The 26,985-nt window shown below is 50.1% G+C and overlaps 2 protein-coding genes across 2 annotated transcripts in view; both read right to left on the reverse strand.

Annotated features, from left to right (window-relative positions):
* Window positions 1–6,948, reverse strand: part of LOC122383583 (calmodulin-binding transcription activator 1-like) — a 109,690-nt gene extending 102,742 nt beyond the window's left edge. Inside the window, exons 1-2 of the mRNA XM_043370149.1 lie at window positions 6,908–6,948; window positions 1,055–1,121 (exon numbers count right to left, since the gene is read on the reverse strand). Coding sequence (XP_043226084.1) covers window positions 1,055–1,106 — 52 coding nt within the window. The 5' untranslated portion in view covers window positions 1,107–1,121; window positions 6,908–6,948. The remainder of the gene's footprint in view (window positions 1–1,054; window positions 1,122–6,907) is intronic.
* Window positions 6,949–7,550: 602 nt separating this feature from the next.
* On the reverse strand, window positions 7,551–26,954 carry LOC122382963. The gene is made up of 9 exons (XM_043368972.1): window positions 26,913–26,954; window positions 23,725–24,471; window positions 23,111–23,386; window positions 20,481–20,594; window positions 12,037–13,798; window positions 11,327–11,632; window positions 10,256–10,414; window positions 9,846–9,995; window positions 7,551–8,994 (listed from the first exon to the last, which is right to left on the reverse strand). The coding sequence occupies exons 2-9, from the start codon at window positions 24,304–24,306 to the stop codon at window positions 8,597–8,599; spliced, it is 3,747 nt and encodes a 1,248-aa protein (XP_043224907.1). The 5' UTR covers window positions 24,307–24,471; window positions 26,913–26,954; the 3' UTR covers window positions 7,551–8,596.
* Window positions 26,955–26,985: the final 31 nt, after the last annotated feature.

A 26,985-nucleotide genomic window follows, 5' to 3' on the forward strand; every position in this document is an offset into this window, starting at 1 on the left:
GCCGAGCGGCCGGCCGAGCGTCGGAGCACCGTCCGAGAGCCGAAATAGCCGGCTGTTCCGGACGGCGCTCGACGGGCCGGCCCGGCGCGGACCGACGCGCCGTCGGGCCGACCGCCGAGCGCCCGGCTCACGGAGCGCGCCGTGACGTGCCGTCACCGTGCCGCGTCGGTCCAGCGAACACCGTGCCGTGCACGGGCTGACGGCCGTGGACGAGCTCTGAACAAAGGCGCCCGGCGCATCAGAATTCACGACCGTACCGTCGGCAACCGGCCAACGTCGACAAACGTAAACAACTGGACCGGAAAAAGCCAACACGGCCGCCGCCGGCGGGCCCGTGTGGTAGGCAGGTGCGCCTCTCAGCCACTCGGCACAGAAAGGAGGACGCCAAACAATCCGTATGGACTGAGGCAGACGAGATTTGGAATAGATGCAATTAAGAGGTAGATGAACACTTACTACGTCTCACTGAGACCATAAGAGGCGTATGTCATTATCAACGACCGCCGACCACCCGAGCATTATGCAAACGACCTTGTCCCGGATGAAGGCCGTTTGCACATCGGCTCTCCCGGACGCATCACTAATACATTACAGACGACGCATCGCTCGCCGCTAAGAGCCTATTTCAGAAAAAGGTAACGCTAGAATTCCGCGAGACCGCCGGTCGGACCACTTCATCACCGGGACGGGATGCCGACCGGGCGGCGCAGTTCCCAGCTCGGCCCCGGCACGCCCGCCGATCAGCGGCCTTCTCCCATACATTAGAGACGGTGGTCGAGCCACCGGCCGGCTCCGAGGCAGAGATATCGGCGGCCACGGATCGCCACCGCGCGCACTTATCCCACACAGAGGCTAATGGGCCATTAGCGTCCGGCAGAGGGCTGCAGCGGACTGGCGGCCGGTCAGGATCGGCTCGGCAGCGAGCGAAACAAACAACCGGACATCGATTCTACACGGTCCACTACTACCACATCGACCGAACGGCGGCGCTCGAGCAGGGCACACACACGTACACAGCGGGGCGGGCGCGGCAGGCCGGCGGCCGCCTCCTTACCTCGTGACAGCTGTATCGACGACGACGAGCTGCTCTTGGACAATGAATCCATGGGCCTCAGGCAACCCTGAAATAGAGCAAAGTTTAATATCATCCAGCGTTGATGAATCATGTCAGCTGCGTTCCACCACATCCACTCAGTTATCACATTTTCATAAAATGCGCACCCCAAACAACGGCAACGGAAATTGCCTTTTTCGTTATTGCAGTAGGTATGCCGTGCCGTAAAGTAAGCGCTACTGTCGTTCCGACACGCACGCACGGGGCATTCCACGTCAAATCGAACAAAAATCGGCTGTTTTGCACCTTACCATCAGCGATTTCATTATAAATTTGTGAGCGAGTTCCTGTGTGGCCCCGGACATTACATTGATGTTTTTTGCACATTCTGACCACAGGTCTTCTAAATATAGGGCATCAAATTTTTGCAAAATGTTGCATCTTTATATTTTTGAACGACCATAACTTTGGTTGTACTTGTTTGATTTGAATGAAATAAACCTTACTGTTTAGGTAATTTCTTAAGCATTCGTTTAGAATTGCACCTACTTAGATATATGACCTTGAAATTTGCTTAACTCTGTTCTTAAGCACAAATATTGAAATAGCAAAAAACACGTCACCTTCGATTTGGCTCATTTTCATATATTTTATTGCCTACCATATTCTTAACAACCTGTGAAAAAATTAGAGTGGGCCATTCATAAGTTTTGAAGAAAGTTGCACATATGCAAACGTATGTTAGCACGCGCAGTGGAGGGGGAAGAACGAATTTCGCCCACCCCTCCTGCTTTTCGCCAATATCTCATAAGATTAATGCGAAATTAATTATGGCTACCTGTCAAGAATTGAATTGGACATCTCATCGTGCAAGCAATAAGAAAATCGGTTCACAACTGTTCTAGTAATAGCGGTGTAAAGTGAACATCCTGTCGCCGCAGCAACGCGGCGACTCGGCAGCCGGCGCCGACCGCCTGAATTGTAGACTGTGCCGGGACGGAACGGAACGGTTCCGTCTTTACATCGCGCTCCCTACCGCTGATTACGTTCGATTCGCGTCAAATTTTGTGAGAAGACTAAGAAATGTACAGGCAATCTTATGGTGAAAGAAGTTTGAAAATCAGTTGGTAAACAATTGAAATATGAACGTGTAAACACAAAATTGTGATTGCTGCGTTTCCCGCATTGGCCGAGCCCGCCTCAGCCGGCGACATGTTACTCTTAGCAGGCCTCTAACTGCCATATTTATTATTGGATTAACAAGAAATTCCCCATACATACTAAAAAATGTATGTTCTTTCGTATAGTGAAGATCAAAAGACGTGAAGATATCGTTGCGTGATAATGTTTTCGTTGAATTTACTTCATGACGCATTTCCACACGGCTCAAAATTCACCGCAAAATACCGTTTGCCTGAGACACTTTTACTATGGAACGTGAATGCTTGACTACGATGACTATGCATTTCCATTCTCGAAGAGTTTGGTATATCACTAATCAGCAATCATTCATTTCAGAAAGTGTACACAAGCAAGCATGTCTTGACTCTGTCTTTCAAGGTCACGCGCGGTTGCGTGATGTTGATGCATGAAAACGGCGTTTGCCGCGAAAGTTATGAATGGCCCACTCCAATTTTTTCACAGATGGTTAGGAACATTGTGACGGACATAATATGTAGAAATTACCCAAATCGAAGGTGACGTGTTTTTTGCTAGTTAATTTTTTCTGTTTTAATTCAAGGTCAAATGCATTTCAAGGTCACTTCAATTTAATTTGATAATTAAAAATCAAAGCCTTATCAATTGCCTATAAGAACCTGTTAATATCGTTTTGATACCAGAAAAGGAACCAGAGTTATAGCCATTTAAAAAATTGATGTGTGGCATTTTTCGCTATATTCGATGACCTATATCTCAGCGATACGTTATCAAATTTCAAAAATATTATTCGTAACTCAGTTTTGAACCATGCCCAGTCTGCCTACACATTTTCAGAAAAATCGAAGGGGATGACGGATTTCGGTGTTTGATTTGACGTGGAATGCCCCGCACGTAAGCCAGGCCGCAAGTTCATGCCAGGAAATGGGTTAAGTCGGCCTTGGACGTCACAAGAGCGCTGAATTACTAATACAGGCCGCTGTGGGGCACGCCATCCAGGGCTCTACCGCAGGGACGAGCCAGACCTGCAGTCGATTGAGCCTACCGGTGAACGCACTTTAATCAAAACGGTCCTCCGGTCCGCATCAAACATAATGGCAAATATGTTTGCATATTTGTTTGAATGTTTGTTGACTTGTTCGGATTTGATGAGAAACTGAACCAGGCAGGATATGTTTCAGGTCTCAGGCCTAATGTGACACAATTGCCTCGTCGTTTGAATACTGCTTAGCGGTGCAGCTTCGATCGGATACCTATAAGAACTTCACCTTCGATAAAATCATTTTGATTTGTGATTTTAGGACACCATCAGAGCTCATCGGCGCATAGAACGTCAGACTATAAAAATGTAAGAATAGTATTAAAATATGTTGCAACCACTGAAACCATCTGTCTTCATATAAGATATCAAATCGTAGATTGTTGAAGGCCACTTGGGCTGTTAGGTCACGATCGTACCGAGCTTGACGTCGCACGTGACTGGCATGTTTTCAGTCAGGGGTGAAGAAAATGATGTCACTCCAGTGCTTATCGAGGCTGGCCTGGTTCTTCTGGTTCTGGTTCATGATGGGGAAGAAGTTAACAAGAGAGGGGAATGCGTTCCAGTCGTTTGTGGCCCGAACCGCCGAGGCATTCATTTGAAACAGAGAGGTAGCTTGTGGCTCGTCGACTTTCAATGGGTGACCTCTGAAAAGAACCGTTCTATTTACAGGTTGCGCCTGCCGACAAACATCTGGTAAATAGCGATCATGTTCCCGTGGCCATTAGCGTCTCTGGCAATACACGCTTAGGAGTTTCAGCCGGCAAAGGCAGTCTGACTACGGGAGGTGCTAGAGGCTCTGAACAAGCTTTGTTTCAAAGTGATCATTCGCAAGCATACTAACTTATTCTGAGGTAAGGTCACTTCATGTGACCTGACCTTGAACGACCAGGGTCTGAAATTTTCACAACATGTGCATAAAGACGCATGCTAAACAGGGGTTCCAAAAATGGTGGCCCACAAAAAAAAAAAAATAGCAGGGGTGCCCAAACATCACCCCTCCCCCAGCCCAGCATGGGTTTATCACCAAATTCAAAGTGAATTTTAAGGCTTATAGCACAGCTCACTCAACTATCACATCAAGTCTCTTGACACATGCTTATCAGTGTTAGTAGACTCCTCCCCGTGGCCTAGTGGATAAGGCGTCCATCTCCTAACTCAGTGGCAGCTGGCAGCGAGTTCGCGGCCGGGAAGCTTCACGTCGTTTGACCCGCGTTCCCATATTAAGCCAGCTGTCAACTGGCGAGAGGGCCACACTAGACCCGGGAGGACCGTGCCGCCATCTACCTGCGGCATGTTAAACTTTTGATCCAAATTATCACCGGTGAACCGGGCGCGGGCAAGGTGGGGTGGTGGGTCCGTGGTGTCATTCGCAACAAGCACTGCTTAGCTGGGCACCCGGGCCCATAGCCACCCATTCAATCATTCAGACAAAATTTCTAAAAAAGAGAAGAAAAAACAGTGATATCACAAGAAGGCAAGACCCAAACTCCACGGCATTGCAATCCCTTAGAGGTCTTATCAGTTCGGAGGAACTCATTTGGCGCACAGTACAGTGCAGATTCACTCGAGTGTGATGTGGAGTTTGCATAGAGCAGTGCTGACCCACCCTGTCCCTAGGCCTAGCTCAGTAGGCGGAACTATGGTCAAGCGTACCCATTTTCGGGAACGCATTTTCGTTCCCATGTTTGGGAACGATAAACCCAAATATGGGAACGCCATGTAGGAATTATTTAAAACAAGAAAAAGAACCGTTAAATGACGTCCAAAAAATATAAAACGATCGTGAACCGCCTGATATTTGTCTCAATATTGTTGCGAAAGAGTTCGATATTGTAAGGCCCATCGTAGTTTCAAATCGTTCCCCTATTTCTAAAGCAGTCCATCATCCGGGCCGCGAACCCAAATTTGGGAACGCTCTCGTACGCTGGCGCTGCAAGCGTTCCTTATTATGGGAACGGCGTACCCAAATTTGGGAACGATTTCAACGACGCCTTTCAGGGGCTCTTTTCATTAACAAGCATCACGTCCAACGCCGCAAATTATTGTTAACACAACAATCATCAGATGACCTTTCCGGCAAGACCGTCGCATGTTTCGCCCGGTCTTCTGCGCTTTTATTCCCGTCGATCTCGCAGCGGGCACGCCCCCCTCTGCAGGATTATGTAATTCACAACGCTCAGCGATGTTCAACAAGGTCTTCCATACCTATATCCACCGTCCGCGCCGAGGGTGGAGACATGTCAAGCACCTGTCTGTTTATCACCGATAGTTGACGAGCACAAGGAAGTATCCAAAAATGGGAACGCTGAATATGTTACACCCTCAAAACACCTAGTCCCATGGAAAATCTATTTTTTTCCTTTCTTAATGAGTGTAAGTGGCAAAAGGCCTGGTAGGATGGGCACGAGGAATGATCGAAATCAGCATAAAAATTATAAATAAGCCACACAGAGCGACCTATATAAGAGAAATTCCCCCAAAACGATCATGCTTAGAAACACGGAAGACAAAAACCACGCTCATGACGCTCCTTATGAAACAACGCTAAACAGCTAGCATCCAAATAAAATATGTCTTTCCGGGCTGATAAAGTACAGCTGAATAATTTTAAACCACTGAAACTGAGTTTACAACAGTAGTTCGGTAAAATCACTGACGTTCCACGCGGTCGTGCGCCCCGACACCAAAAGTCAACAATATTTCCTCGGGACTGTCCGCGTGTTCGCTTGCATATGTCAGCATTTAGTGTCGCTAGAATGAAACTTCATAACCAGGCGAAAATTATTATACTTGACCTCAAAATATAAAAAACGCTTCATTTTCCTTTAAATTGCATGTTAAATGTAGTATAACCCATGTTTTCACCATTCCGTCATTTCAAAAAATCATTAAAAATATCATTCGACGGTCAATTTCCTTGTTCAACGGTCAGATTAAAGATAATTTTATAGAGATTTAGTAGATACTTAAATTAGCGTGCACTTTTTTGAGACGTGATGCACTTATGAGTTTTAGTGGGCGAACGGCCGAAAAATTACCTTCCGTTCTCATAAATGGGAACGCCCGTTCCCATATTTGGGAACTCCGCTCCCAAAAATGGGAACGTTCCTATATTTGGGTACTCATGACCATAGTTCCACCTACTGAGCTGGTGTGCCTCACCGACTATTGCCTCACTTTGCAGTCTAGGGAAAAACCAAAGTGCCCGCCCAAGAAATATATGGATCGCTTTATTAGATACTGACTTTCAAAGTTTATAAAATCCTGTCAGCTGTTAGCACATGCTGATGCTTGTCAGTGTTGATAGACACCAGCTTAAATAACTAAGGGCTCGAATAGTCATAGTGGGGTCATATATTCACCAGTTATGGTTCTTTGGTTAGTTCAGTCAGGCTCAAACTACTATCTTAAAGAACTGCACCCATTTTTAAACATGCCTGTCATACCTTTACACAGGCTTCAATCCAAAGGAAATTGCATTGTTTCAGGGAAAATATTAATTAGATTTCTGAGGTCTCGGTGGAATGACACCTATCAGCCACAACAACTATCGCATAATGGATAATCCAAGAATACACAAATACCTATTTCCTTTACATTCTATCATAAGATTTATCTGCAGCACACGATCAAAACAATTCACAAACACCTACCACACCGCCCACAACCCAACCTCGGGCACCAACACCAAACTGCAACTGCTTGGGAGATGTCGTGATTTAGAATGCTTGATAGTAGATGGATCACTGATGTCATTAAAATTGGCCAATGGTTAAAGTAGGCTCTCCCTTCTAGTAAAGAAATAAGCCAATCAAAAGCGAGAATGGCTCTCTTTTTCAGAGTACTCATGACGCAATATACCAAATAAAATTTCGACGTAATTTTAACGCGTTAATGTTGTAGATTTAAGGTTGTCCGATTTATCAACAATGCTTTGCGATTTGCACTAATTTACTGTCAAATGTGGAATGAAAAACTGTTATCCGAAACACCCATCACCACGTAATGTCAGAGGTCTGGTGTTATGACGGTCAGAAGCGCCCAGGGCGTAGGGCAACAGCTGCTTTAGCTTCGCTTCTCGTAACCCGCTTTTCTCAGCCATCCAATCGCTGTTTCACACATCTCTCGATTAGGGCGGTTATATGGCCTTGCTTAGGGCCAGCTTAGGGCCTTGTTTTCGCCCTAATCCAATATACCCTGGTTTTCGCCGCGCTTCAAACGGGCATGGAAGGTCTGAGAAGTCGAGCACATTTGCTGATAAGACTACGAGATGCGGCTTGCAATAAGACAAAATAATAAAATATTGCACAGTATGTATATCTTATAAGATCACAGCTGGCACATACAAGCAACCGATCACCTCCCAACACCAACGAATGCTCCCTTTCATCCATTCACCGCGTACCACTTCAGGCGAACGAAGGGAGGCGTCGCACGACATGCCGTACCATTGTTCGGGTCATAACGAGATCAAGGTGGTGAGCTGAACCCCTCACACCTGTCGCAATTTGATCCGGTAAAAGAAAAGGACTACGCACGTCGCGATTCTAACCATAATTGGTTTGAACACATTTACTGACCAATAGCTGTACGCATTTACCTGAGCACATTTACGCCAAACATCAGCGTAAATTTACCACGATACCTTTCAGAAGAGAAGTTGTAAATAGGACCAGGACCGTAAAGAAGGCCGTTCTCTCAGCGGAAGCCAATTTGAACGCGACAGACGGTCGAATATGTGTCGTCTGTCTCATCATGACCAGCACAGTTTCTCTAACAGCGTAAAACATTAACAGCTGAATCTAGTGTGAGTAATAATCTAGTGTGAGTAATAGACCACAATAGCTCTACAAAAGTGAAAGAGTTAAGTGTTCAAAGCGGGGCAACTAACGCGTGGTAATGCTTACTTATCAAATATTAACGAGAAACAGCTGATACAGATGAAAGTGACCATTCACTTTTCATTCGAGGAATAAATACTGCCGTGCAAAGGCAAAGACGATTACACTGGGTCAGAGGTCATTATGTCAGGTCAGAGGTCACCCGAACGTAATCCGTGTTTGCCTTTGCACGGTAGAATATAACTGGAAAGTCACTTGAAAAAATGTATCCTAACCAGTAACCTGTGAAATAGTAACACATGAAATGCATAACAGTTAACAAGAAACCAGAGTCACAAAAATGCGTTCATAAGAATTAAATTAAGTCACAAAGCCGCCTATTTGTCTCATGCTATGCAAATTGCATATGTAATTTTGTTCGATCGATCAGGGCATTGGGCTATCTTTGAACATCCGTTGACGTTCTCTCTCGACCCCCCCCCCCCCCCCCCCAAGTTCCACTCAGAACACATCCCATTCGGCGGCGATGGGCGTTCCGGAGGACAGTTCGACCTCCATCGCCGGCTCGGGCAGGGGTGGAGGCGGCGGCGGCGGCTGGGTCTTCACCCGTTTCGCATTCGGCCGGTGTCCCTTGGGCTCCGGTCGCGCGTGTGTGGCCATGTGGCTCTTGAAGCGGTCGCTACGGTGGACGGTGTAGTCGCACAGGGTGCAGCGGAACTGTTTGCTCTCGTCGTGCGTGCGCATGTGTCTGCTGAGATGCGTCTTTACGTTGAAGGTGCTGTGGCAAAGCGGGCAGTGGTGGCTGCGTCGCTTGGCGTGCGACTGCAGGTGCTCGCGCAAGTGGGACCGCTTGGGCGTGGTGTACTGGCAGCCGGCGTGCGAGCACCGGTGCAGGTCACCTGTGGAGCAGGGAACAAAGAGCAGCGGTCAGACGGCGGGTCAGACGGTCAGAACAGCGGTCAGACGGCGGGTCAGACGGTCAGAGCAGCGGTCAGTCGGCGGGTCAGCGGTCAGAGCAGCGGTCAGACGGCGGGTCAGACGGTGGACGGAGCAGACAGGCATCAGTAGACGGACAAGCAACAACAATGTCCGGCGCAGGCAGTGGTCAGAGCAGACAGACAGACAGACGTCAGTTAACGGTCAGACAACGATCGACACAGATAGCGGTCAGACGGCACAGACAGCGGTCAGACAACAACAATCAACACATACAGCGGTCAGACAGCACGTCAAATGTAAAAGGGCACAGAGATCATTCAACGGTCGGATGACAATGATAATCAGCGCAGATAGCGGCCAGACAACAGCACAGACGGTGGACAGGCAGCACAAACATCTGAGTCAACGTTCAAACAACACAGATAGCGGCCATTCAACAACAACGGCCAGCGGCGCGGACCGTCGATCAGACACCACAGACAAGACCTGATGGACAAACGCTGGGTGGAGCACATAAAGAGGCAAACAGCAACCAGATCAGACGCCACAAACAAGGGCCAGACAGCTGAATAACCTAAAGATGCGCTAAGCATCAAATAATCGATATGACACAAACAGTTCAGGCAAACACCACAAGATGTGGCAAATCAGTTATGGCACTTGGTTCATTAGTTGTCACACAATTAATGGCAAGCTTTCCACCAACAGAACAGCATAATGAATAACCGCGGCTCATTATGCCATTGGTGACTTTTTCACTACCCACCCAAGCGAATGACCGGGAAAACCCCGTTGGAATTGCTTCACTTACCGGCGTGAATTTTCTTATGCGTGATAAGGTGGTTCGCGTATTTGGTGGAGAAGTCACACTCGTCGCAGGCGTACTTTTTCTCGCTCGAGTGCTTGTTCATGTGTTGCTTAAGCGTGGTCCTCAGGCTGAAGGTGACCTTGCAAATCGTACCTGCGTAACACACGGGTCAGAAGTCAATAACGGTAGGGAGAGTTTTCACGTATCCACACACTGGGCATCATACAAGCCGGCAGACAGCATCACAACCGCCATCGAAGAATGGCCTAATCGTCATAGCAAAGACTGCCAAATCGCAAGACGTCAAAGGTCTGAAACCGTGAACACCCTCCTTGAATTCACCAATGTGATCAGTAATTCTTACTCGCGGACGTGCTATTCTCGAAAAACTTAACAAAGCTGGTATAACTCACACTGGAAGGGCTTCTCTCCGGTGTGAACACGCATATGGTGGTCCAGGTTGCACTTTTTCCAGAAGCTGAGGTTGCAGTCGGGGCAGCGGTAAGGCTTGTTCTCGCCGTGCTCCCGCCGGTGGCGCAGAAACACGGAGAACACGGGGAACTCGCGGAAACCTGAGAGAAACACACGGTGGTCGTTAGAAACACATGAGAACTCGTGGAAACATGCGAGAAACACAGGGGGACGGGGCGTCAGAAACAACCAGAACAGGGGGAACTCACGGAAACCTGGCGGAACGAAACGGGGGGATGGGGTCGTCAGAAACACAGAAAGGAAAAGGGGCTCACGGAAACTCAGGCGGAATGAAATAGGGGGAGGGTGCATTGGTCAGAAACATGGAGAAATCTGGGAACTTTCAGAAAGCTGAGCGAAACAAAACGGGAATAGAAAATCGTCAGTCAGCGGGAAAAGGATTTGGCTGCAGCCGCTCCACGCAATTAAGATCCCGGCCCACCACAGCGCGAGACCGTGAATTGCGACGGAAATGATGTGAAGGTGCCGAGATTGGGAATCAAAGAACTTCCCTTACTGTTGAGAAAACTTTTCAAACGAATGGTTCCAAAAAAGGCGCCGTGAGGATTCAGCGGCCACATCTCTAGCTCGTCACGTCGGTTTTGACGGACAAACAGTCACATTCAGAACTTTTTCAACACTCCAGTTCAGTTTCTGTCAGAAGATAAGCTTTTTGTTGTTCCCAGCGGGTCGAGATGGTCTGGCATGTTTTTCAGCAACTAATTAATTATCAATCTACGAGATTTTGGCCTTATAGCTTGTGACAATTGTTCCCATGGCGAAGAGAAAACGCACGGAACAATATAAAGAAAATGCGAATAAATGCGAATAAACTACGGACACAAATGTACGCAAATGACCACGGAAAATGATAAAAAACGTGTTACAATCCTCAGCTGCCGGAGCAAGGTAATCAAAGCTAAATCGTAATAACGAAATCGGCTGCCTCATTCCTGCGGCAGTCACAATGTGTTCAGTTACCACTCCATACATCATCCCCCAGAAACACTCACATATGGAGCACGTGAACGGCGGGCCCTCAAAGTGTGTCATCATGTGTTTGACGTAGAGCGCCTTCTTGTCGCAGGTGGTCTCACAGATATTGCACATGAACGTCTTCTTTTTCTGGTCGGTGGGCCGGTGCTTTGCGGCAATGTGTTTGAGCAGGGCCGATTTCAGGGTGAACACGGACTGACAGCGCGAGCAGGCGTGCTGCTCAGGCCGCGCCGGCGGCGGAGGCGACTGCTGCTGCGGCGGCGGCGGCGGCGCCGGAACGGGAGACGGCGGCGCCGGGGCCACAGCCAGCAGCGGCGTGAGGTCTGTTGGCAAAACGACGGAGCGCGTTAGAGTGGGTGGACGGGCTCACGGCCCTCTCTACTGACAGAAATGCGGAGCACATACATTATAATTAGCAAGCAACACTAACAATTAAGAAAGAATCATCAAAAGGCTGCATTTTCAAGGCTGCTTTCTTAGACTTCGCATGTGGAAAGGAATGAATAGAAGAAACGCCTCTTGTGAGGCTGTAGTTACTGCCGTCAGCTGTAATGAGAAAAATACCACATTGTTGAGTGTGAACTTCATGCTAAGGATGAAAATACTAATTATTGAGTGTTATTTCAAGAGAGAAACAGCTTGCTTTAACACAGCAATAATAATATCACAGATGCCAGCTATAGTGCCAGGTAGCTCTAGTGCCAGCTATGTAGACAGCTAGACTCACCTGTGGTGTTCGCGGGACCCAGCTCCTCCTCTCTGTCCGGCGGCGGTGGCGGCGCCTGCCGCCTCAGCCGCTTCTTCTTTGGACTGTGGTTGACGTTGGGCTCGCCTGCCGGCGGTGTCGCCGAGCTCGGGTCCTCCTGTCCGGCGGCGCCGTTCGGCCGCTCGGCGTCCGGCCGCGGCTCGGGGCCGGTCGCGCCGCGCAGCTCCTCCTGGATGGCCGGCAGCTCGTGGTCGCCGACCGGCGCCGCCGCGTACTCGGGCTCGGGTGGCGCGCGCAGTTGCTCCTGCAGCGACTGCTGGTTACGTTCGTGGATAGTGCGCAGTTCCTCGGCGAGACTGGGGTCCAGCTTGCGCTTTTTGGCCGGCATGGGCAGCGGCTGCGGTGGCGGCGGCGACGGGACCGGCTCGAGGCGCAGCGAATCACTCTGGTACACAAACACCTGGTCGGACTCGCTCGGGCGCGCCAACTCGGTCTGCTCGAAGCGCGCCAGCTCGGCCTGCTCAAAGCGCGCCTGCTCGAGCTGTTCGAACCTCGCCTGGTCCACCTGGCGAGCCTGTTGCACGTCCCCGAACCTGTCCCCAGCCGTCTCGGCATACCGGCCCTGCTCGGGCTCCATAAACCGCCCCTGGGACATCTCCCCGAGCCTCTCTTGGTCACCAACAAATCTGCCGGGCTCGTCCGCAAACCTGCCTGATCCGTCCTCGAATCTGCCAGATTCTTCGAACCTTCCCTGACCTTCAAATCTCCCCTGGTCATCAAACCTTCCCTGCTCTTCAAACCTGCCCTGACCGTCAAACCTTCCCTGGTCCTCAAACCTCGCGTGGTCTTCAAACCTCCGCTCTTGTTCGTCGCACTGCTCCTGCAGCGGTGACAGCTCCAGTTTGGCCAGCAGCTCCGCCCGGCGGCCGTCGGAGTACAGCAGGCTGGACGTCTGCTCTGACGGCGGCACGACCACCAGCGGCTCCAGCGGCGCCGCCTCGCACCCGTACGGAGCGGGGTCGTACGCGCCGCGCCCCTCGCCCACCTGGTAGCAGGTCACGTCGCGGCCCGACCTCGTCGCCAGCGGCGGGTAGCGCGGCTCGGCCGGCGCCGACTCGACGTCCCGCTCGAAGCGGCACTGCGCCAGGGTGAGCTGCTGCTCGCAGTAGGCCGGCTCGCCGCCGCCCGAGCCGCTGGAGGTGACGGTAGCAGTGTCGGCGTACCAGGGCACCATGCACTGCGCGCCCAGCGCCTGACCCTGCTCCAGCCGGCGGTCGTCGCCGCCCGACACCGGCGGCTCCAGCTTCTCCGGGTCTCCGTCACCGGGCCGTTTCAGCACCACCACGTACTGCGCGTCCCCGGCGGACATCAGCGAGCCACCGCCGTACGCGCCCGCCATCTCGTGGCAGTCTCCGACATTTCTGTATCTGCCGGCGGTCCGCGGGGCAGCGCGCGCGTGCTCGCTGTACCGGGGGTCGGCCTCTGCGGCCGCCAGCTCGGCGTACTTGTCGTGGGCGGAGGATACGGCGACCGAGGCCGGCGGCGGCAGCTGCTCCCCGGCGGCGTCACCGTACTCCTGGTACCGCATCAGCGCGGCGGGCGCCAGCTCCTGGTGGCGGCCGGCGTGGCGCGGCTCGGCGGCGCCGTGACAGCGCAGGTCACGCGCCGTCTCCTGTTCGGCGGCCGGCGGCGCCTCTCCACCTCCGCCGCCGCCGAGGGCGTCCTCGATACCGGAGAGCGAGAACATCTCGATCGGCGCTGGGTTCTGGCCGGAGACGGCTGCCTGAGGACAGAGCAGCGCCTTAGAGCGCGGACGGCACCAGTGCCGGCCAGAGGACCTCAGCGAGCACATACATGTGAACAGTTCAACGTAGGAAAAACGGGATGTCATTCAGGACTGTCGACACAATTCTCGGACAGGAGAGCAAACGTAAAAATAGAAAGCTGGCCAGGCTAACGTCATGCCAAAAAACAATCCTACCTGATTTACGATAGCCGTACTTTGCACGAATAGGGCCGAGGTTACACTAGGCCAATTGGTTTAATATGGTTTAATGCGACAGTGCCGAGTTTCAAAGGTCAAGTTCGGATTCAACACGATATCAACAAAGTTGCAGTAAGTAAATTTATAAGTGACAGATACCAGCCTTGAATGGTCGTCTTGAGTTCAACACAGACTACATAGATGAATGAATAATTCCACCAATAAAACACCAGACATTGTGTTCCATTACATGGTGCCCGTCCCCTCTGTCTGGTATCCCATCCCCATTAACGGAACCCGCCAAAATCCAGTCTTGAGCACGCAAGCACAATCAGCCACTTCCAGCGTGACATATTTATTGATCAAAGCCAAAACACCGGACAATCGATGTCTGGAGCCAGGTGACGCAAGCTATGCACTTGCTGCACTGTCAAGCGCGTCATATAGTATCATAGATTGACACCTCAATTGTCCAGGGGCTGGTCTAGCTTTGCGTTTTCAGCGCCAAGAGATCAACTCATAGGCAAAAAGGTTTTCCAGCGGTGGGTTGTTGCCCGACAGAAATAAAAAATGAAGACCGGGGTTCGGGGTGGCAGTTGGTTGTTCGTAGGCGACGAGGAATAAGACAGAAAGAAACAAAGATAAAGAGAAAAAGAAAGATACAGAGAGAAAGAAAGAGAGAAGGAAAGAGGGGGAAGAGAGATGAAAGATTAAGAAAGAGAGAAAAGATAACGTGTGTGTTAGACTGGTCGTGAATCATTAACTGGTCGTGGTCATTAACCCGCGCCCCACTGGGGTCTGTGTATAACACGCCCTACTGGGGGGGGGGGGGGGCTATTCATAGCTCCCCCTCCTAACTCCGAAACTACTGGGCCGATCGTCAAAATTCAAACGGCGTCTGATAGCCCCGGAAAAACTGTCGAGCGAAACCTAATTTCATTGACCTCGAGGTCACCGATGACGTCACAGGTCAGGTCAAAGTGAAAATTTTTAGCACTTTGGCTTGTTCACATTTTGGGCTCTGGCCGCCGTCTTACAAGTCAGATCAGGCTCATTTTTTGTTTCCACACTCGTGAACAGATGCTCTAGATACCTTGAGGGTACCAAACTTGTACTTTGATTTTCAGGTCAGGGTCAGGTCATCACAGGTCACGAAAATATTATATCATGCGTCGGTCACGTGACACATGTTTTATGGTCCATTTAGGCCATAGATTTCGAATTTGATGTCGTCTGTGTCATTCGAGGTCATTTTGAGTCGAATTTAGCTTAGGTCAGGTCACTTTCAGGTAGAAAAAGGTCAAATTTTGAAGTTAAAATTTTTCAACAAAAAAGGTGTCTATTGGATGCAGTTTGAGCTCAGGAACACGATGGTGCCATTTATATTGGTGTATGCTGTCAAATACGTACTGAAAAATTGTTTTGAAAAATTAATAATTGTGAATTTTTTGCAATAATGCGTATAACTTGGCCATTTTCATATTTAGCTCAAACTTGCTAGAGTTAGTCATAATCATGCGTTCTGTCACATATATTCCGGTTTTTTTTCGAAAAATCAAAAACTTTTTGATAAAAATGTAAAAATATAAATTTTGAATATTATTCAATAAGATTTTCGAAATTTTCAAAATTTTGAAAATCCGAGATAGCAGTTTGATAGCGCGGTCAATTCTGAGTCCTTTCATGCAAAGAAATTGGATCTAGCTCAAAAACTGAGCTCTTGGGAGCGATTGCCGTGGTTCAATGTTTTGCGTCGAAATCGGACGAACATGACGTCACTCTGACGTCATTTCCGGCCGACCTATGGTAGCTACGAAGTTCAAATTTCGACACAAGGTGTCAAATTGATGCAGCCGAAGGTACTGAAAGTTTGGCGTCGATCCGTCAAGCGGTTTGGAAGTTATTGTAGAAAAACGGGAGGGGGGGGCTATAAATAGCCCCCCCAGTGGGGCGCGGGTTAAACCGTAGATATAGACGAACTCAATACGGGTTATGTCTCCACTTCCATCCGTCGTCTAGGAGGAATTAATGCTGATGTACATAGGTACTGCCAGACATGTGCATGGATCCAAGTGATGGATCAATGATCTCAGTGGATCTCGCAGCAAACTGCAGGCTAGGATCTATGATCCCACTGGATCCGTCGTAAAGAAATTAATCTGGATCTATGATCTCATAGGATCTGATGATAAATCAAGAACATGGATCTAGATATTCTGAGTGGATCCCAGCATGCACAACATTTGAAACCAGGTTTGCAAGTGTTTCTATGTCAATAAGTGCCACAAAACTATGGATTATGATGTGCAATCACACAAAATCTCTAAAACAAAGAGTTTGTGAGCTGCAACGAGTGATTTTCTGGGATTTCTGAGTTGACAAAAAGTAAATGAGGATCTATGATCTCACTGGATCTCAAGCAAAAAAAAAATAAACTCGGATCTGTGATCCCTACGGCTCTTTCGTCAAGTTGAAGAGCTGGATCTACGATCCTGACGATTCCGAGATCAGGATCTGTGGATCCTGATCCCGGATAGATTCATTTTCTCAGATCCATGCACATGTCTGGGTACTGCTGTAAAACAAACATCGGGCAGATCAAACGATCACCATTCTCACAGGGTTTCCTTCAGCTTAGTGTATTTCGAGAAACTTACTGTCAAAGCTTTGAGCCGGCCCAAACTAGCAGCCACCATCAAGAGTCAAGACTATAGAACTCCGCCACTATAAAGTGATAAGCACAAATACAATACTGATTTTTAGATCAGGATCTTGAAGCTAAATAATCATAACATAGCATAGCTTGAAGCTTGTGATTTTTATTGAAGGAGCAATGTGCAAGCCACGATGAAATCGAAGCAGGGGCGCTGTATAATGGCGGCCACTGTAAGAACCTATAAATGGTCAAACAGACACCTAGGTACTGATTTATGCCGCAGCTCTGCTAACGCGAGCATGCTGCATCTATGGACAGCAAACTGGCTCGATAAATCAGCACGCTAGATGGCATCCTGACCTGCTGGTGAATCATCCACCAATCCCTACTGAATATAACGAGAGCAAAACTGGGAGCTGCCAGAGTCAACCTGAACTTTCTATTTGTCATTTGAGCATCAAGCCGATTTCAGCGTACAGATTCATCCACAATTAATGCAGCAATGCCAAACTGATGCCAAAAAATCGTTATACTTTTAACTCAGTCACCGATAAGGACAGGAATTATGATATGCGATATATAAAACATTACATCACGCTGAAAAAAAATCTCAACGCTTGGAAAAGAAAGCGTAGATTTTGTTACAAAGCGTTAAAGTTAATAAAAACGTAGGTTTGTGTCGCGGTCACTCACTTCTAGGAAAACTGACGATCTCGGTCCCGCAGTAGGCACAACTCATAGCGAGGACTACAATGTATAATGAATGGATACGTCTATCATCGTGAAGATTGTGACACCTATAATATAATATAATGACACCACTATAATATAATGACACCACTTATAGCTACTAAGTGCTAAGGTGTTAAGAGATGTTTAGTGTAAATGATATAGTGATTCGCTGTTATACGTATGACGCATTTCATTGTGATTGCCTATCATAACACTAGTGTTTCCTGCGATAATATATTCGACTATAGCAAGAAGTATTTGAGCCAGCTCTGAAATTGCAGACCACTTGGTAATGAGCAGGATCGTCAAAATGGCATCAGACGAGACGGTGGACGCAGTCGTCACTGCCCCAAGGCCCAAACCAGGCTGAAGATGTAACGCGAGTTATTTCCCACTAGCCGAAGGAAAGCAGCGCCCCATCCGTCTCCTGCGACGAGCTGCTGGTATCCGTCTGCGACGAGCTGCTGGTATCCGTCTGAGACGAGCTGCTGGTATCCGTCTGAGACGAGCTGCTGGTATCCGTCTGAGACGAGCTGCTGGTATCCGTCTGAGACGAGCTGCTGGTATCCGTCTGAGACGAGCTGCTGGTATCCGTCTGAGACGAGCTGCTGGTATCCGTCTGAGACGAGCTGCTGGGCTGGAAACCCTGCGGCCGGATCATCATCTTGGTCTTCTCGATGCCGTCGTGCCAGGTGACCCAGACGGCGCCGCGGTACAGCGGGTGGTCCGGCTCGTAGCGGCCGTTCAGGTTGGTCACCACCATGCAGAACGCGTTCGTCCACCAGCCGACGTCGTTCAAGTCTTTGCAGATTAAGAAGATGGTGTTGGGTCGGTCCCTGGTGGCGAACTGCAGTCCCGACTGGGAGGACAGGCCGTCTCCGGCGCCGCCGTCAATGAACCCGTCAACTGTCAGCCGGAACGAGCCAGACTCGTCCGAGAGGCTGAACGTGCCGTACTGGGCGAAGGCTATCCTGCCGTCGACGCTCTCCAGGTCGACGCGTAGCGACTGAGGTTCGGCCGAGGTGAGCATGTACACCCGCCGGTTGCCGAGCCAGAAGTTGCCGCTGTCGGTACGAAAGGCCTCGCGGTAGCCCTCCCAGTCCTTTCTGGTGAAGACGTCCGCGTCGTCGCGGCTGGCGCGCCGCTGGATCAGCGTCCAGCCGCCGCCATCGGTGGTCATGTCGCACTCGGCACGCACGGCAGCTCCCGGCTGGGGGACCAGCGCGTAGGTGCCGTCGGAGGTGGCGCCGGCGCGCCGCAGCTCGGCACAGTCGCGGAACATGCACGGCCCCGAGTCCGGCTGGCCGTAGGTCTCCCCACACTGGCACTGCTGGCCGTCCGGGGTCAGCGCTGCCACGCACACGCACTGCTGGTCGTGGCATTTGGCGCCGACGGTGACGCAGTCGGCCTGTGTGTCGCACCAGTCGAGCAGGCGGCTCCGTCCGGGCCTCTCCAACAGTACGGCTGACTGCTCGGTGCCCGGCTCGATGAGACTCGGGTGGCCGCGGTGCTCGCTGAGCCTGCACTGGACCCGCCGGTCGGGGAGGTCCGAGACGCTGGCGCTCAGACACTCCGGCCGCGCCAGGCACGCCCACCGACACTGGCACTCGCTGCCGGTGGCGAACTGTGCCGAGAGGAGCGAGTCCGGCAGGTAACCTCCGGTGGTCCAGGCGGCCTGGCGCATGGTCATGTAGTCGGTGGTCCCGGAGAGAGTCGCCCTGACGGACAGCCCTAGCAGCAGCACCGTCACCGGCCACCGCCGACCGGCCGGCGGTAGCGCCATCACCACAGACCTCTCGCTCACCCCAACCCGGCTCCCGTCCGTCTATTCGGCCGCTGGCTCTTCCCTCCCACCGCGTCAGTGACCCCACAGTCCCGTCCGTCGCCTCCCTTGCGGGTTCTGTTCCCTCTCCGGCACAGGTCGGGCGCTTCGCACGCCGGTCCGTCCCTCCTCAGAGTGGCCGCTTACCCCGACACACGGACAGCGACCCCCGTGGCCCGTAACCCTTGCCGACGGGGTCCGCCGTCGCCCAATTGGAGAGCGAGCCATCGGTCGCGTCCACGTGCCCCGCACCCCATTGGACAGAGGCGCAGTTTAGGCCCAGTCACGACAGCAACCGGTAAGGTAAAGAACACGGTAGTCAGCAGACAGTCGTGAATAAGCGGCGAGCCACGGCCCTAATGAAATCCCGCTGTTCGGCTGACGCAGTGCAATTATGAATCGACTTACCACCGCACTCCGAAATGAAATGACATGCGCTGCGACCTCGTATGTGGGGAAAACGTTTCATATGGCTAAGTGATCCCCTTGTCGTAAATCAATGGCTGTATGCTGTCTTATCTTATCTAAAGGCGGATATTGCAGCGGTAGTAGCGGGGAAAATCGTTTGCGCCCTGCTGGAGCAGCAATTTATGGAATGTAAAATAATAGTGGTTCCCCGGTTTTTTAGAAACACAAAGGAAATTAGACAACTGCACCAGTGACAAGAAACTCGTAGCAAACCGTACCACTGTTATCAAAATGACAAACGGCATGAAGTCGCGCTATGGAGTCCTGCATGATGCCAGTAATCATATGCAAACTATGTCAGTATCATTATGATTAGCACAGTTGTTGTAGGACATAACAGTTTATCACACACTCAAATGCTTGAAGTGTGGGACAAAGAGCACCTTTTAACAACATATTGTTTTTTCACTTATATCTATCATTCATAAGGTCGAATTAATTTTCTAATCCAAACTGTTTTATTTCTAGATTGTTGCTAATATAGAGGGTGATAAAAAGTGATAGTGAGTGATACTGAGTGATAAAAACAGCGAAACGCCTCACTCCGAGTGCCGGTGCCGGTGTAATCCTGCAGTCGCAGCGGCCGTTAACCTACTGCGGACTGACGACATCCCGTCCCTGGCGACTGTGCCCCGAGGCGACCCTCGCCGACAGCTAACCTGCTGAGGGTCGGCAGTGCCCTCCGGTGTCGCCCCCCCCCCCCCCCCCGACTGTCCCTCCCTGTCCGCTAACCTGCTGTTGGAGCCGATGCAGTCCATCAGACACTCAGCCGCCCGGCTGACCTGACCCTCCCACCCACTGACCTGCTGTTGGAGTCGATGCAGTCCGTCGAACACAGTCGCCTCGGTGCCCACCAGATCCTCGATGGCCGTGTTGATAGCCATCGACATGAGCGCCTCGTTATCCACCACTAGGTCCTGACGGTGAGGAGTCACGTCAGTATAGTCAGTATATAGTCCGCACTCGGTATACAACCAGTGTACAGTCAGTATACAGTGAGGGGCCATCGACATGAGCGCCTCGTTATCCACCACCAGGTCCTGACGGTGAGGAGTCACGTCAGTATAGTCAGTATATGGTCCGCACTCGGTATACAGCCAGTGTACAGTCAGTATACAGTGAGGGGCCATCGACATGAGCGCCTCGTTATCCACCACCAGGTCCTGACGGTGAGGAGTCACGTCAGTATAGTCAGTATATAGTCCGCACTCGGTATACAACCAGCGTACAGTCAGTATACAGTGAGGGGCCATCGACATGAGCGCCTCGTTATCCACCACCAGGTCCTGACGGTGAGGAGTCACGTCAGTATAGTCAGTATATAGTCCGCACTCGGTATACAACCAGCGTACAGTCAGTATACAGTGAGGGGCCATCGACATGAGCGCCTCGTTATCCACCACCAGGTCCTGACGGTGAGGAGTCACGTCAGTATACTGCACACAATCGGTATTCTATCAGTAATAGTCAGTGTACCGTCAGTGCAGTCAGTATACCGCCAGTAAACGGTAAGTCATGTCCTAACGGGCGCATGGCGGTTTATAATTATACCAGAAGGGTCAGTATCCCGTCAGTGAGTCGTCAGTGCGGTCATCAAACTGTCAGTACTCAGTATGCCTTCCGCTTAGTCAGAAGTCGGCTGTAAGCCGTATGCATACAGTCAATGTACCCGTACCGTCAGTACCTCGACCTATATTGCGCACAATAAGTACCACACCTTTTGACCTCAGTGCACCAGGGCATTGATCACAGGCCAGGCAGCAGCGCAGTGAATTATTCAGCGGAGCGGTAACTGCCCATGGTTGTGACACCGCCGCCGCCGCTAAGGGACGAGGAAGTGGGCTGAGCCACCGCAATGTGATTATCGAGTCACATTGCACAAAGAGTGTGCAGCTGTTGTGCATAAACGTGAAAATAAAATGCAATATTGTTTAGGTCGGTATGTAACATGACTTCAGCAAGAGTGAGAGAATGCAAAGACAAGTTTTGTTGTCGAGGCGTCTCCTTTAACCAAGCAGAATTTACTTATTTTAAAGTTCCACGCCCTGCTGAGGGGAGGAGTGTTTGAACACCCCCCCCCCCCGCTAACTCAGTTCCTGGACTCCTAGCGACAGGCGGTAAGCGGCATTCGAAAGGGTGTCCAAAATAAGGACGAAACATCCGGTCATTTTTAAGGTCAGGTCAAAAGTCAGGTCACCAGAGGTCGTCAAAGGTAAAATGTTGCCTATTCAACATTTTACGAAACACCGGTACATAGCTCGGGAAGTAATAGAGCTGCAGCGCCGCGGTATAAACGCATTCGATATCCATTTTAACCCTCTTTCCTCAGGTTTGACCTCAGGTCAACAGTTTAACCTCCAGAGAGCAAAAAGGAAACAATAGATGCTTTTTTACGAAAAAAAAGTTTTGTTCAATAACATCGTCGAGAAGAGTCGAATGAACTATAGGTTGACCCTCAAGGTAAACTTGAAAATTTGACCACAAGCCAAGATCATGACCTGACCGGAAAAGGTCATGTTGCATATCAGTTGATCCGTATGGCCGAATTCAACACATCGTAGGCGTTTTCATCGCTGTAGCATGCCTCTACCAGAATGTATTGGCGAAAGACTGTCGGATACCGTAAGCGACCTGAGATGACCTCAGGGGCATAACGAGGGGTCACAGCCCACAGGTGCCACTTTCTGGTTCAGCATGTCATGTTCACTTGTAAATCCGTGTTTGAAAGTGTTCAGAATGACTTTCGTCCCAAAGAGGCACCAGGCGCCTATCAAAATTCTCCCATTGACTTATAATGGAGAGGTCGCAGGACCGACCTGACCTTAGGTCATCGATATTAGGATTCCGAGACATACATTTTGTACATAATGCTGCTCTTATCAATTGCTAAAAGTTTCAAAGCGATCGGTCAGTAGGTGTAGCAATGGCAGGCATCGGGATCTTTTAGGAGGTGAGGTCCCTTGACGTGACCTAGTGATCTGACCTTGAGTGATCTTGGTCTGAAATTTTCACGGCATGTGGGGAAAAGATGTATGATGACGGGTGCCAAAAACGGCGCCGCGCCGCTGTTTTCTTTTTTAGATACCTTTCCGCGAAAAACCTCAGACAGGGTTTCAAACATCCCCCCAGCAGGGCGCCGGTTAAGCCCTTACGGCGGATTTAAAGGCTTCAGCTCGATTGGGAGCGAGATGATCCACTAAAGTAGCCGCGCCGACTCCTCATGTGTACTTCAGGAGCTTCGTATGAGCGGACGAGGTTTGAATACGCAAACACAATGGCGCCTACGCCGTAAAGAAGGGTTTTCCGCCTAAAAAAGAACTTCTTCGCTACGTTCGTCTTCAAAAGCACGCTGCGCTGCCTATCGACTATTCCAGGTTTTTTTTGGAAACAGTGGAACAGCGGAGCGGGATCACCTGTCATCAGTCGCACCCACCTGCATGTACTTCTCCTCGATCTGCGTGTAGAGGTGCTCATAGGCGGGCAGCCGTACGCCGGCGTCTGCCAGGCTCTGCAGGGTAGCGAACAGGCAGCGCTCGCTCTCGGCCAGCAGGCCGTGGCCCTGCAGCAGCAGCTGCAGCCGGCCGCGCTCCATCAGCTGCAGCGGCGCGCTCAGCAGCAGCTGCCGCAGCTCGTTCTCGCGTGTTGACACGCTGTGCCGCACCCAGTCCAGGATGAAGGTCAGCTGACGCTCCGGGGACAGGTCCAGCTCCTGCATGGGAGACGGGGGGGGGGGGGAGTCAGCCGCCGCCGCCGCTCCGGGTGCGCGGGCAGAGCAGCTATTATACAATACGTACTACGTACTACGGAAGGGAAACGATGAAAAACCATAGGCAAGTCAAATTATTGTCAATGTCTGGGGAGAAAGGCAGCCTTTGTGCGTCGAGAAACGTTTTCAGCCCAGATCAGCTCAACGCACGTTACCACGTAGCCGCCACCTCGCGCCAGACTGTGCCACTCCAGTCTCCATAGATGGCGTTAACCCAGCCGCTCCGACCCTGTGTCGCTCCCATCCCGGTCCGGTCCAGTCCCGCCGCCCCAGTGTCTCACCTTGTCGTTGATGATGGTTTCCACCTTGCTGTGAGGCAGCTCCATGGCTTCCTGTTGCCGCAGCACCTCGTCGATGTGGTGGCGGACGAAGGCGGCCGCCGTGCGCAACAGCTCACCCATCTGGTACTTGGCGGCCATGTCCAGCACGGACAGACAGTTGGTCACGTCCAGGTAGCGCTCCAGGTACTCGGAGCAGTGGCCGCGCAGCTTGAGTACGCTCAGATGGTTCGACAGGCGCACTAGCTCGGACACGTTGTGCTTGTCGATCACCACGTTACCCGTGTAGATGTAGTCGAGCAGGCATTTGAAGATCTCGTGACCGCCACAGCTGGGAATCTCCACCTGCTCCTTGGCCACCCGCTCCTGTTTGAACCGGGCCTGGAAATACTTGGAGCAGGCGGCCAGCACGCAGCGGTGCGCCTCAAACTCCTGGCCCTGCACGTGCAGGATGACGTCGCAGAAGGCGTTCTGCTCGCGCTGGTGGTAGAGCGTCTCCAGGACGGCGTTGCCGTGCTGGTTCTCGGTGAAGTTCATCGAGTTGTTGGGCAGCATGTTGGCCGCCGCCATGGTCATGGCGGCCATGACTACGCGAGGTCACGCTGTCGCCACGCCTGGTGGCTGCGCTGGGGAGTGGGGAACGCACCAGGGTTCTACGTGGTTCTGGGTGCGCTTTGGAGCAGATCGGCAGCGCACGAGAGCTCACAGAAGCCCTCCACGGGTCATTTCTCACGCAACTCTTGCAGACTACTGAAAAAGACAACCCAATTTCTTATTTGAGCAAAACCATGGACCATTTCTGAGAATATACACATCACTTCTGCATTCATGACAATTACAACTTTTTGCGTTAGCTTTTGAATTCACTATTGGAAAAAAACATTGGTACACATTCGCCATATACCTAGGTGGCGCTACCAATGGGCGGTTAGTCACAAAGAATCGCCATTGTGGAAATCGGCGGTCCTCCTGACAACTAAACATTGAGCGAATGGTTCAACATGAACATTGAGCAAACAAATCGTCAATAGTCGAAACTATTGGTCATTTGCCGAGCTGGCTGATGGCTCGCTCAATGCCGAAGTCTGGCGAAGTGTCAAACTGTTTTGCAGATCGGTCATTTCAGTGGTCAATCTGTTTTGCTGAATGGCTGAAATGAAACACACAATGCCGGAATAGTTGTGCTGATGCAGATCGTCGAAATGGCTCCTCAAACAGTTATGGCGAATGGTTGAATTCAAATGCAAAAAAGGTGTATTAACCCTCGCCCCTATCGGGGGGAAGAACGGACCCCCTCAATTTTTCGCAAATAACTCGCGCAAAAAACGGACGATCGTGACAAAACTTTCGAATTGATCGATTTTACACCTACCCTGAAAATGTCATGACCCTGACCCAAATGACATTTGACCTGTGACCTATTTCTCGAAGCCATGTTTGGAGAGAATATCAGTTCCGCGTATGTCAGTTCGCATTAGCCGCACGTTTGCAGTCTTTTTGTAGTTTCAAACGTTGAAACATGTCATATGATGCTGATCCCACGCATTGGGTGTCAAGGTCACCTGAAGGTCAAGTCGTAAGGTCGTAAGACTCGTAAGCCATGTAATAGGAGTGGTTTTGTAAAATCTGGTGTTTTCAAGTTCTGAACTTAGCTTTTTACTGAACTGTTAGGCATTGCTGTTTGCGAGGAAGGGTGGTTAAAAAGGGATTTTAGTAGTATTATAGCATATGCACCAAGTACGGAGAGACAAAAAAAAACAAGACAGTAGGTAACTACTTGGCTTATGTGCAACATTATCAATACTTTTCTGTCATGTGATATATTCCAAATTGCACCAACACATATTGTGCCATGGCATGGGCACATCTAGGGATATGCCTAGACATTGAGGCTTTCACTGCAATCATCAGCCAGTGCTGGACTCCAGAAGGTCTGAGCAGGCCCCTACTGACCAATATCAATGAGGCCATTCAGGAAACAATAAACATTACTGGTATTTGTCAAGATAAGGTCCAGTCAACAATTGTGGCACTGTTGATAAAACAGCAGAAATTGTAGGGTTTAGGTTGTAGGTTTATAGGTTGTAGGTTAGGTCAGGTTAGGTTAGGTTAGGTTGTAGGTTTTAGGTTGGTAAGTTCATAGGTTGTAGGTTGGTAGGTTGCAGGTTTGTAGGTTGTAGGCTGGTAGGTTACATGTAAGTAGGTGAGGTTAGGTCAGGTTTGATTGCTTTTTTCTTTTATTTTTGAGGCATGTATCATCATTTTTTTTTTATTCAGGATGTTAAATAATGCAATAATATGAATTATGAAAAATGTATACTTGAAAAGTTATCTGGACTTTATTTTGACATTTACCACATTATGCCCCTTGCCAGTAAAAGGGCTTAGGTGCTTTGCATTGTTCTTCCACATGGCGCAGTTACCAGTTAGGGCATAGTTGTGCCGGTTTACATAGCATTGGATGCAATATTGATATCCGAACATCGCAAAATCACAGAAAATTCATGTAATGGAGCCTAGCCATATGAGTTTCCAGAAAAACAACAGGTAATGTTAGAACTTCTCACAGCACCGGCTGTGCGCAGCTATGTGAACATGTTAAACTTTGGACTCTGAATTCTACCAGAGGAAGTTGTGGCTGCAACATCTACAAACCACTTCAAAAATCTGCTGGACCGACATCGGACTGCTGCACCCTAACCTGTCATCTTGTCCCAAACCAGTATGATGTGGGTACTAAATAGACTGTGTCTAAACCTAATCCACTACATAAACCTTAACCTAAACCTTAACCTACCAAGAACCAGTCTGTGCAATCGGAGGGTAGAGGGCACCAGGCAGTCAACGCAACCAACTTCGCTTAGCGGGGGCCGGGGCTCTGTCCTTGTGAATCAGACACATTCCATTCAAAAAGGTTTGGACTGAATTTATAATTAAAAACTTATAAGCAAAATTACAGGTTATCCGAAAAGGCCATACTGATGATACAATTAGAATAAGTGTTCCACGTTGCCAATATAAGCAAAATTTCGTACAAACTGAGTCCTGCAAGGCCGATTTCCACATTTTCTGGAATGCGCATAGGTAGGTACCTACAAAGAATCACGAAAAGTAAATGGCATGTTTGCAAAATGACTATAAATAGTAAATACCGATAAATACCAATGTTAAATACCACCCAAGATTCTTACAGATAATACTTGGATATTGGATACTTTTGTGCAGTTTTAAAATGGCGCATCAAATGGACAATTTTGTCTTTAT

This window comes from Amphibalanus amphitrite, unplaced genomic scaffold (genome assembly GCF_019059575.1).
Source record: "Amphibalanus amphitrite isolate SeventyFive unplaced genomic scaffold, NRLGWU_Aamphi_draft 000012F_arrow, whole genome shotgun sequence".
NCBI classification, from domain to species: Eukaryota; Metazoa; Arthropoda; class Thecostraca; order Balanomorpha; family Balanidae; genus Amphibalanus; species Amphibalanus amphitrite.

What these genes read in the sequence shown, in the direction of transcription:
- LOC122382963 (XM_043368972.1), bottom strand. Translation starts at nt 24,306, where the DNA reads ATGGCCGCCATGACCATGGCGGCGGCCAACATGCTGCCCAACAACTCG. An exon ending in AAACCATCATCAACGACAAG is followed by an intron (nt 23,387 to 23,724) that starts GTGAGACACTGG and finishes TCTCCCATGCAG; the next exon opens with GAGCTGGACCTGTCCCCGGA. An exon ending in CGGAGAGAAGCCCTTCCAGT is followed by an intron (nt 9,996 to 10,255) that starts GTGAGTTATACC and finishes TGTGTTACGCAG; the next exon opens with GTACGATTTGCAAGGTCACC.